Source organism: Raphanus sativus, chromosome 6 (assembly GCF_000801105.2).
Source record: "Raphanus sativus cultivar WK10039 chromosome 6, ASM80110v3, whole genome shotgun sequence".
Classification (NCBI taxonomy): domain Eukaryota; kingdom Viridiplantae; phylum Streptophyta; class Magnoliopsida; order Brassicales; family Brassicaceae; genus Raphanus; species Raphanus sativus.
Genome location: NC_079516.1, coordinates 46689546 through 46702124, shown reverse-complemented (window position 1 = coordinate 46702124; position 12579 = coordinate 46689546). Strand labels below are relative to the sequence as shown.

Here is a 12579-nt window from a genome sequence, read left to right as displayed (position 1 = left end):
AAATTGCAGATTTCAATGACGGCGTAATCATTCTCCAAACTTTTCAATAAGAGAATGATGCACATAACCTGGAATAGTATTTTCCTATATAATAACAAATTATTTTTAATAATAAAATTATATAAGATTTAAACTAAAAAAGTTAAAAAATTAACCTTCTCATCGAATAGGAGAAAATTCATTCCCATAAGCTCATTATTCTTATTTAAATTTCTGGCCTCCCACTTTCTAGAGTTAAATAACTTGCTGAAACCATTCTTTCTTGAAAATTCCTGGTAAATAGTTATAATAAATAAGCATAGTTGAAACACACAGAAATAATAAGCATAGCATCGTCACCCAACACAACATAAATAAACATATTATATAAGCATAATCACAACTAAAAGTCATAAAAAATAGGACGAACACAACAATAACCATAATCACAACTAAATGTATTAAAGAAGAACATGCCAAGTTCGGGATATAAAACCTAACCTTGTATATTTCTTGAAGCAACGCTTATTTTTGGTTGTCTGAACAAATATGAGAGAGCTTAGTTCTATATATAGATGTAAATAATCATTTTTCCTCTTGGGTTATGATCTTTTTAATTAGGGTTTGAAATCAGTAAAATTAACATTAAACACTCTTTCACTTTAAAAAAAAGGAAAATTAGCATTTAATATTTCTTTACAGTTGTTTTTTTTTATTATTTATTTCTCTCATAGTTATCTTTACTTTTTATTTACTTTTACTTTTTTTTAAATCGCTTTATATGTAAATAATTTTTTTTGGGTTATGAGCTTCTTAATTAGGATTTTAATACAGGAAAATTAGCATTAAAAAGTCTTTTACATTTTTCTTTTCTATATAATAATATATTTTTTTGGTTTATGACCTTTTTAACTAAGATTGAATAAAAGAAAATTAGCATTAATCAGCCTTTTACATTTTTTGGTTTAATAATAATTGTTTTTAAATCGTTTTTAAATGACAATTTTTTTTGGTTATGACCTTTTAAATTATGATTTGAATAAAAGAAATTTAGCATTATTTAATATTTTTAACAGTTGTTTTTTTTTATTTCTTTCATAGTTATCTTTACTTTTTATTTACTTTTACTTTTAAAATTTTTCATATTTAAATAATGTTTTTTGGGTTATGAACTTCTTAGTTGTGATTTGAATACAGGAAAATTAGCATTAAAAAGTCTTTTAAATTTTTCCTTTTTATATAATAAGATTTTTTTTGGTTTATGACCTTTTTAACTAAGATTTGAATAAAAGAAAATTAGCATTAATCAGTCTTTTATATTTTTTGGTTTAATAATAATTGTTTTTTTGTAAATCGTTTTAAATGACAATTTTTTTGTTATGACCTTTTAAATTAGGATTTGAATAAAGGAAAATTAGCATTTTAAACAGTCTTTTAAATATTTTGGTTTAATCTTTAAAAAAATAAGATTGATATTGTACTATTTATACTTAGCCTATGAGGCTTTTACAAAATCGAGGCGACAAAAATTTCGCAGGCTTTTATTTCGTCTAGGGAATATATAAAGAAACCCTAAGAACGTAAGGAGGAGGAGGAGTTGTGTGTGTGATTAGTTAAAAAGGTTTGACAGGATGGTGGCGACGGAAGAACACGCTACAGCTAAGATAGCGGTGTGGTGGGACATGAAGGCCTGTCCGATTCCGAAAGGTTATGATGCTGGTCGGGTCCGACCGAGCTTAGAAGCGGAGTTCGAGGAAGTAGGCTACACTGGTCCAGTCTCCATCACTGCCTATGGCGACCAAACGCAAACCCCTGGTCACATCCTGCAAGGGCTCATTTACTCTGGAGTCTCTGTAGCACATACCAGATCCGGTTAGTTATCCTTCTCTGGAGTTTTGTGTAACTTTTAACAAAATAAAAGGAATATTATTTTTGGAATTTAATGGAATGGAATTAGCATTCCATTTGTTCATGAACATTTTTTTATTTGGAATGATCAGTCAATATGTTTATTAGTTTGGATATCACTAATTAAGTACCTTTTCTAAATTTAAAAAAAAAAAAACTGTAACAGAAAGCACAAACTACCTCATGTATCGGGATATTGTGGAATGGCGAGGTCAAAATCCTCCTCCGGCTACAATGATGATCATATCAGATGAGGTGCAAGGTGTCTTCGATTGGGATCTGCTCAGGCTACAACAACGGACGCCATACAACCTTTTTCTGGCTTATTCAGATAAGCCTGAAGTAGCTATCGTCCTCTCCACTAGTGAAGAGTGGTGCTGGGGAAGTATACTATATACTGAAGGAAGTATACTATATACTGAAGAATGCGAACCAGTTGTTGTTCAGGGTGCCAAGTTGTACTGCAAATCGTGCAATTTCGATTGCCAAAGCGTGAAGAAATTCAAGAAGCATCTCTCGAGTTATGAGCACGTACGAGAAGTAAGCTTCCTCTCTCTATTTGATTGAGATTTTGTGTTAAATAAATTTTGGAAACTATCTAATAATTATTACCACTCGCAGGAGGTTGTTAACCCTACGTACGACAAGGTCGTATGTGTAACGGAGAGATGGGCAAGGAACTACAAGGCTACCCCTGAATTTGCGACAGCTAAAATACAGGTGTGGTGGGACATGATGTCTTGTCCGATTCCCGAAGGTTATGATGCTCGTCAGGTCCGTCCCAGTCTAGAAGCGGCATTCAAGGAACTAGGCTACTCTGGTCCTGTCTCTATCACTGCCTATAACGACCATAATCATACTCCCCTGCAAGCTCTCTCTTCCACTGGTGTCGATGTTTTTCATGTCGTTCCCGGTTAGTCCTTGGATTTTTTGTTTTTTTAAGTTTCTATTTCAAAACTGAAATTAATGCTTTCCATTTTATTGATTAATTGATGGATGATACAGGTTTCACATACATGTATTCAGACGTGAATAATTGGCATTATGATAATCCTCCTCAGTCTGCTGCTATTATGATGGTCATATCGGATTTTGTGGAATCGATTTCACATGGTCTTGTCTGCTTACTACAGGAGAATAATTACAACCTTTTTCTGGCTTATTCATCCCGGCCTTCCAAAATGTCATTCCTTCTCACTTCTGCAGAATGGCTCTGGGAAAGCTTACTACTTGCAGGTTCTCTCTCACATTCACCATTCATGCTGTGTCTGTTTTAAGTTATAGTCAGTTATATTATTGTATTTTTTGTTTCATTTCCACAGGTTCACAGAAAAGACTACTTCTTCACAAGTGCAGCAGTGAGAGTGAAAGCAGCGAACCCACCGCAACAACATTGTATTGCAAACTGTGCCACTTTGATACCAAAAGCATTGATATTTTCAGGACGCATCTCTCAACTGATGAAGAACATGCAAAAGAAGTAAACGTCCTCTCTCTCTCTCCATCTGCTTTCTATAAATAACTTTGTCTAACCCTGTTTGACTTTTTAACTTTTTCCACTCGCAGGAGACAAGACTTCTTGCGTCTCGTAGCTCTAGTGTTGACGAGAGGCGTTATCGAGTAGCCGAGTACGATAGACAACATTTGCCAGAGGCAAGTTTTTCCTTTTTTTTCTCCTTTTCTCTCTCTTATTTATAAATGTATAAAAGATTGAATAAAAAAGTAGTCGCATGTGTCATTGTAGGTGAAAAATTATCGAAAAACCAAACGTATGAAGAAGACCTAGAGCGGTGAATTTGTCACTACGTTTTCAGCTGCAGCTCTTGCTTTTCATTTCTGGTCTATGTTTTAATTTAATATACTTGTTTTTCATTTTGCTTTACTTGTTTAATACCATGGTTTTATCTATTTAAGAAAAACAACAAGTTAATCTTATTATTCAATGGTTTTATTCACTGATTGTACTAATTGTTTAGTAGTTCTTTTCATTTTTGGATTCTCAATATTATTTGTTAAATCATATTTAGAGTTTTGGACTACCTTAATCCCTGCCGACTATATATTTATGATCAATACCTGGCCTAGTGACATAAGTCACAGTCCTTTCGGCCAATTAAATTGACATATCATCTAAACTAATTAAACATAACTAGATCTTAACCCGCCCAACTGGGCGGGTCTTTTTGTTTATGTTATATATAAATCTTAACCAAAAAATATTCATGGATAGAACCTCTAAAACTCATATATTACTGTGGTAAATAATATTACTTGGCCTAATTAGAAATGTACTAATCCAAATGGACGATAATAAAAAAAAAAAGTGGCCCAACAACAGGTTAACTATTTTTTCCGAGAAAAAAAATCTGTTTGGTAAAACCTAACCGATTAACGTGCTGCTCCTTCTCTCTTTCACTCGTTGGTCGATATTGGCTTGATGCTTGCGAAGAGAGAAAATATAGTTATATAGAAAGTTTACGTTGAACACTTTTGATGTGATTCCTTTTGCATGTAGCATGAATCTTTGAACCCTGCAAAATAAGCACAATAAAATGCAATTTAGCTATAGACAGAAACATACGAGAAATGATGATGTAGGCGACTCAAAATTTACATGTTCATCGGTTAGGATCATCTGAAGAGTCTCTCCAGCGAATGAAATGTTTTGTTGCCAGGAATGTAGCAATTTAACCTGAATTCGCCATTTTGTCTTGTATGGCTTCAAGTCTTTGACAGGGTTGAGAATCACACTGGTCATCATTTTTTTTCTTTGGTTTTGATTGCAATGTGAATGTTAATATTTTTAACATAGAACGAAGTGTATATGTAGATAAGTAGGTGAGATATTTTTGATAAGTAAATCTTAATTAGTAAATAGAAAACTTGGTTAGCAAGTTGTGTGTAGATAAAGAATATACTTAATGTATTCAATATTTTTTTAAAAAAATTGTGTTTAATTTTATGATTATGTAGATTAATAAGATATTTATATCGTAAAATATTTCTAATTCTCGATTAGCAAGTATTTAGGTAAAATATGATTTGCAAGTTTCGAATTGCAGAATATTACGATTTTGTTAGTTAATGACTTTCCTTTGTAAAGGAATAATTGAATACATTAGGAAAAATGAATTAATTGTATTTCTTGTTATGATTTATTATTTGATTGATGCGAGAAAGTAGGATACGTTTTGGGAATATGAATTTATTAAGATTAATGAATCAATTATATTGCTTGATTGATATGCTATTTTTTTTTAATTCTTGTTGGAAAGTAGGAAACGTTTTTTTCAAGGCTATAAATCCGTGATTAGCAAGTATCTTATGATCTAAATGTGATAATTTTACGGTAAATTATAATTATAATATTTAATGTTAAGATATTTGTAGATAAAACCTCGAGGAGATCAAAATGGTAAAAAATTCAAATTAGATCTACACCAAACATTTGAAAAATATTTGATAAATAATTATGATGTGAACTATATACATCTATATTTATGTAATTATTTCAGAAAGAATTATGATGATAATTGTATGGCAATTAAGTAGCTGCTATGTTTGATAATAAAATCTAATGTGAATTATACACATAAATATGAAATAATTATTTTAGAAATAATTTAGATGATAATTGTATGGCAATTAAGTAGTTTTCATAAATAACTATAACTTACTTATCATAAATAGTTATCATAAATAAATATTTCAGAAATAATTTAGATGATTATTGTATGACAATTATGTTTGATAATAAAATCTAATTATACATGTGATAATAATAAATAATTAGTTATATTATACATGTTACAATAATAAATATTTATGTTGATGATTAAGTTATATATAAGCCCAATCGTTTTTTTAAACTTAATGCCGCCTATTCATTTAAGCAGAGGCCCATCCGTAAATCTGTTGTAATATGCTATCCTTGTTTCTAAACATAAAATTATTTCTAATAGATATCTCTGTCACCAAACAAATCCTTAATAGATTAGCCAAAAGGCCCATCCGAAAATCTGGTTTAATATATTATCCATGTTTCCAAACATAGGATTTTTTAATAGATATCCTTGTCACCAAACAAATCTTTTAGGTACTTCTACTTTAATAAGATAGATGCATGTCTTAGCGTACTGTTCAATCTCCTCAACATCCACAATATCTAGCTCGTCTACAATCCCATAGATCCGGGGTTAGAAAAAGCTTTCTTGAATTCTACTTCAGGGAACATGGAAAATCAGCCTTGGTGAATATTAGTCCTGCGCATTATGCCTAAACCGGAGTGAACCGAATCGACCGAACCGATTTGTTCGGTTGTCGGTTTCACTCGGTTTGAGACTGCAAAACCGATCGGAACCTTTGGAAATATATTTTGGTTCTCGGTGTGGTTCGGTTCGGAGGTCTCAAACCGATCGGTTTCTTCTCTCCATCATGCATTCTCCATCATGCATCCAGTCTCTTTCCTTACATCTTGTTCATCTGTTCGTCACTTTCTTCTCAGAGTTTAGAAACCATCGTCGCTTTGTCGAAACCTAATTAATTTTTACTAAGCTTTGCAATGAATGGGTTTTAAATGTCCATTTAAAGAAAAAATATAAAACCCAATACTCAATTAATCTGACCCAAAAAACACATATAAAAAAAGAAAACCCAGAACTAAACATCAGAGCCTCTTCAGCTTCTCTTCTCTGACACAAAACCAGGAGCATCTTCGGCCTTCAGTTCTCTGATTCCTCATCTTCTCACCGTTTTATAATTTTTGTGGTTTCTTTGCGCAAGCAATTTGCTTTTGGGCCATAAAATCGAAGAAAACAAACCGATAAATATGAAAAGTCTGGTTCAGTTCGGAACAGATTTTTTAGCGTGTAACTGAACCGAATAAACCGATATCCGAGCCAAACCGAACAGAAATATAATTCGGTTTAGTTCGGCGAGCTTTTATCTAACCCGTACTTGCTTTTGTAATGCTTTTTTTTTGCTAAACTGTGAATATCATAAATGAAAAAAAAATTACAAAATAGATTTTAGGTTCGAGTCATCTTGACAGAAAATAAATAAAAAACAAGATGGATCACTAAAATTTCAAACAACAAACAACCAATTTATCTCAGCCACATAACCATAGAAGACCCGAGTGCTTCCTGAGTCTTCTTGCTGAGATCATGTTCCTTATCTCTTTGTCAATTCCATGGAAGACAGAGGTAGTCGTGAGCGATGTCTGATCGTGAATCAGGTTGTTCCTCTGTTTCCATAGATGGTATACAGCAGTCTGAACCGCTATCTTCCTTAGGAGAGATAACTCCATTGATGAAACAACTCTGATCCATGATAAGAGCTCAGACCAGTTAGTGTACATTGTGTATGGCGGCAGGCATCTGAGAAGCACTTCCCTCTAGACATCTTGACTGTAATCGCAAGAGAGCACTGTGAAGAGTGCTTTAATTTCTCCTTAAGTTTCTTTGATGTCTTTACTACTTTTGAAGAACATATGCAATTACCGAAACTCTCAAACATGTTCAAACGAATTTTTTTTAGAGAACTTTCTCACCATTTTCTAAATCCAGCTAGCTGCTACACAGTAATGGGATTCATCATTTTCCAGACAAGCACTTACCTAACTAAACAGCTTTACTAATATTACTTACATGTGTTAATTAATAGTGTCAAAGTTGTTCCCATCTTTTTTATAAAACCGTTCATGGTGCAGCGATCTAAGCCATCTAACTAACTTGCTACCGACTGAAAGCTTAGCCCATCTCACATACTCCCACAACCCAACTTTAACTTTTGAACTCAAGAATAAGTAGATGTACACCATACTTCAATATTTTTGATGCGGCACATAATCTTTATATAACAATATTTTGATTTGAGTTTTGATAATATGCGAAGGGGCAAAACACAAACTGATAAACAAGAACTCAAGACCCTCTAGTAATTTTATGCAAAACAATTTTAGCGCGAGATTCATATTTTAGGTTCAAGGAAAACATGTGCTTTGGAACAACATACATGTAATCTAGATTGATTAATTAGTATTCGATATATTGCTATATTACGAACCATATTTGGTAGTAGACATCTTCTTGTGTCATCTTTGAATTGTTTGGAATTTGGAATCCATAATAAAGCTATCCACAATAAAGAGAATGCTACTACGCGATATGATGATGGGTTATTGCAACAAACAAAGGTGGGGCTAAGATAGATTTACATTATTGAATTTAACAGACAGATATTGATAAACATAGATAGAGAGAGGGAGATATCTAATTACTACTTAAGGAAAGAAATAGAGAGCATCAAAGCATCGTCATAGTTCCATTAGGGGAAGGTTTTTTTTCTTCCCCACTTGTACTATTCCTTTTTCACGCTTTGGCTCTCCTTTTACCCACACCTATTTCTCTTTTGCCTTTACTACTAAACACATATTTAGAAATATTAGCTTTTTTTTTTTTTGAACTTAAGTGTTTCTTAGTTGTTTCTTTGGTGTCTTAAATATTCGCTTTTCTTTCAATCTAACCCTTGAACTATTCATAAGAATTTCATTTTTAATCTGGCCAGTGGACACTCTCTTCATCTGTTTTTTCAACTTGGACTTGCCTTGTAAATGAAACAATATCGATATGATTTTGAAACAAAAAAGAAAAGGAAGGGGTTTGAAATGATAAATATGTAGATGTATGTGTAGCTATGTTGCTATTTATCTAATCAAATTGAAAATGGTGTAAAAATAGGAAGGATGATTAAACAGTTCGATTTCCGGCAATGGATAGAAGAGAAACTTGATTTGCTGTTTGATAGGGGCATTTTCTCGCTCGTTACTTCCACGGGAAGCCTCTCTACGACAAAGCCGTCCTCGTCATAAAATGTTTCGCCGCCGGCGTGATTCTCTCGTCGATTGCCAGGTGTCATCTCGGCATCCGTGGAGATATTTTCCGTTTGCTGGTTTGGTGACGTTGATCGGAGTGATCACAGCGTTGTTAGTTGATTTAACGGCGAGTGAACATATAGGACACAGCACAGCGGTGGTAGTGGTGGAGGGATGGAGTATATACCAGTTAGTGATGCGGTTGGGGGTTTGGAAATGAAGGAAGGAAAGTTTGGGGCTGATTTGGAAATACAAGAAAGTAGTGAGGAGGAGATTGTGAAGATGAAACAGAGATTAGTGTCTCAAGTGCTTGAGATAGGGATTATATTTCATTCGGTGATAATTGGCGTGACCATGGGAATGTCACAGAATCAGTGTACCATTACACCTTTAATCGCTGCTCTTTCGTTTCATCAGATTTTCGAAGGCTTGGATCTTGCTAGTTGCATCGCTCAGGTCAGTTTCTTTCTTCATCATTCTTTTCTTTCTTAAACTAATTAGTGCAAAATTCTACTGTATTTAGAGTTGAAATTATTAGGAGAACATTTATGATACAGAGAAAACGGATGTGTGCTATGCTAGTGCTGAGTCTGCTGGCTTCTAATATATTAAGTACTACTAGATGCGCTGTCCGCGCTAGATTTTAATGGTTTATGATGAAAAAGTTCTGAAAATATAATATTTTGGTAAGTTTAACTAATTTTCATGGATAAGTAAAAAAGAAAACTAATTTTACATGGAATTTTTTTTTGTATCCATAACTAGTTATATATTATTTAAATTTTATTTAAAGCTTTTTCGTAATTTTTGAACAATATATTTTATGTTATTAGAATACTTAGCAAATTATTAAATTTAATAACATTCTGGCAAAATACACAACCAAAATTAGTCGGGTAAAATACACACATAAATATAGATACACACTTTTTTAATTAGAACAACATACAAATGCAAACAATACATATTTTAGTTAATAAATTATATTGTATGTTTTCGTTAAGCTAGATTAATCTTTGTAAATACTAATACAAACACGACGCATATATACTACGAAAACTATGGTTTTATTTTCTCAACAATCGTAAACACAACCTTCATTTATCATACCAAAGCCAATAACCCCTTTCCTCTAATTCATTGGTTTTGTTCCCTCCATATATTAACTTAAAGCTCCTTCTTTATCACTCATTTCATCATATTTCTACTACAAATTTTCAGAAGCAGAAAGCTCAAAAAGAAACTCTCGATTTCATGTTATTTGGTGGAACTCTATTTAAAAGACTTTATGAGCTGTGTCTTTTAAAAAAAATTATAATCGTAAAGGCTGTGAAAATAAATAATACATAATCAACTACTTATATATAATTGAGCAATAATCTTCATGGACTATGAAGTATATATTTGTTTTATATATTTTGTTGAACTATGAAGTATATAATTTTAATTTTCATATCAGCATCAAAATTATGGTTCGAATAAAATATTATAACCTTACTCTGTTCACAATACTTACAGAATATATTTATTCTACCATTAAAAACAATTTTGATATAATTTTTTAAAATGCTTAATTTATTCTTAATCATATGTAACAATAATTTTAAGTATTTTATAACGGCTTTCACTATTTTTTTTTGTAAATTATATATGACAGTGATTAATTTTCTAAAACAATACTGATTAACTTTTAGAAAATAATTTTTTAACATTGACCTCATAAAACATATTTATCACAAACATAATGATAACCATCTTATATCAACTAAAAACATATTCATGTATTAGTAACTAATAGAAATAACATTTTGTAAATCACTTTTGGAACATGTTTTACTTGTTTTTTTTTTATGATAAACAACTCTAACCACAATCTTGAATGTGAAGCGAGTTAAGCTACTGATGGAGATCAAGTTATTCCCATCTTCCTCTCATAAAAAATAGCCTTCACCTATCATGAAACTTTTTCCATTTTCCAATCCCACTTTTAGGCACAATTGTTGGGCCACCTTCATTTCCCTTTGCCACCACCAGCTTCGCCTCTGCTTTAACCACCTCTCACAAAACCTCCATGTTGGTTTTGGCTGCCAATAAGTATGATATAATTAGATGATAAAAACCGCCACTATGTTGATACGGAAGCGATCTTAGTCAATAACACTTACATTGGTAGGTATCTCGCATAAGGAGTTATCCGATATTCTTAGTATTCCTCCCCCAGCTCAAATTCCTTGATACACCAATACAAATGATGCACCACAATCAGTGGCTTTAAATATTTTTAAGTGAAATCGTCAAAAGAATAAACTCTCAAACTCAACTATTCTCCTGTCAACGAAAAAGACCAAACATATAGCAAGACTTACCCAATGTAAAACAGCTAGGGAGATCAGAGATGGAGGTACTTGATACACCAATACAAATGATGAACCACAATCACTACATCATATGGGTTATGCAGTTCTTAAAAGCTTCAACTACTATCTCACTCTCCATACTTTTCTGGATGGACCAGCATTGTCTAACAAAGCTTACAAACTCAATATAAGTTTTTCTTGCTTATGAGTATCCAGCAACTAATAAGGTTGAGAGACATTCACTTCAATGAAATAATAACACATTACCTTTCCTATATTCTCGGCTAAGATAAGCCATGTAAGCCCACAACTGAGTAGTGGTGACTCCGATTCAATAACCGAGTAACATCATCTGACATAACTCCATGCACTATAGACTGCATAAAATGTGATGATATGTAGTGAATATTTAATGGTAAATGCTGTAACAGTCTGACCCTTTAGGTTGTGAAACAAACAAAAGAAGCATTTTTACCTTTTATAAAAAGTTATTTCTTTGATTTCTCCATGTCTTCTTTCTATCTTCCTCATCATTTCTTTTTATGGGCTCTTCGGTTTCACATCATCATATTTGTGCTTCTTCTAGACCTGCTAAAAGACAAACTGGTTAAGATTTCCGGGAGAGGATAAAACTTGCAGATGTTTCACTGCCAATACATTCAGCTCACCATAGCACCGATTATCTATAAATACTAAAATATATCGTCAAAATGCAGGTAAAAGGAGTATTATGAGGGCATCTCCAACCCCACTCCATATTTTACTCCAAAATTGAGAATGAAGTTGGAAATGGAGTGGGAAATGGAGTGATGACCAGAAAATAAAAGCATTACTCCATTTATAGAGTAATGCTTTTATTTTTTGGTCATCCCTCCATTTTCCACTCCATTTTCAACTCCATTCTCAATTTTGGAGTAAATTATGGAGTAGGGTTGGAGATGCTCTGAATACGCTATTTACGTAGTGGCTGGTATGAAATTCCGAGACCGTTTAATCTAAGCGTTGCCTTCAAACCTGAGAGAATCTCCGATCTAAAACGACGAAGCTCTGATCTCATCACCACCATTCATTCTCTCCTCTCTCACTATCTATTACTCTCACATACTCTCTGCCCCTCAGATACAAAGTAAAAACAAATCAATGAAACAATAGTTTATCATGATCAATCAAGCAAGCTCAAAGATGGAGTCCAAGAAGAGAAATACTCACATATATTTATACAGTAAAACACCGCCTTGTAGAACGAAAAAACCATTGAAGAAGACATCGTGGGGGGGGGGGGGGGGGAGTGAATCAATGGAGTAAACACGACGCCATTACTCGGACTGTTTCAAATGGTGAAGTGGCTCGATCAAAACTCAGTTTCAATGGTTTTCAATCGGAGAAGACGAACTGTTAGAGAGGATAAGATATCGTCTACTCGGTCGTCGGTTTATTTTTTTTATTAGACAAATACCTAAT

The 12579-nt window shown here is 32.9% G+C and overlaps 1 protein-coding gene and 1 long non-coding RNA gene across 3 annotated transcripts; one reads left to right on the top strand and one right to left on the bottom strand.

Annotated features, from left to right (window-relative positions):
• The first annotated feature begins 1486 nt into the window (after positions 1 to 1486).
• Positions 1487 to 3822, top strand: LOC108809614 (uncharacterized). The gene is made up of 7 exons (XM_018581756.2): positions 1487 to 1851; positions 2054 to 2427; positions 2509 to 2800; positions 2893 to 3123; positions 3210 to 3367; positions 3454 to 3540; positions 3632 to 3822. The coding sequence occupies exons 1-7, from the start codon at positions 1611 to 1613 to the stop codon at positions 3671 to 3673; spliced, it is 1425 nt and encodes a 474-aa protein (XP_018437258.2). The 5' UTR covers positions 1487 to 1610; the 3' UTR covers positions 3674 to 3822.
• A 7138-nt stretch (positions 3823 to 10960) lies between these two features.
• Positions 10961 to 11840, bottom strand: LOC130496098 (uncharacterized). Of its 2 annotated transcripts, XR_008935122.1 has the most exons (4): positions 11594 to 11840; positions 11386 to 11495; positions 11128 to 11282; positions 10961 to 10991 (listed from the first exon to the last, which is right to left on the bottom strand). It is a non-coding gene; the product is annotated as an uncharacterized LOC130496098 (long non-coding RNA). The 2 variants fall into 2 exon arrangements; XR_008935121.1 differs by having other exon boundaries at positions 11128 to 11495.
• Between the last annotated feature and the right edge of the window lie 739 nt (positions 11841 to 12579).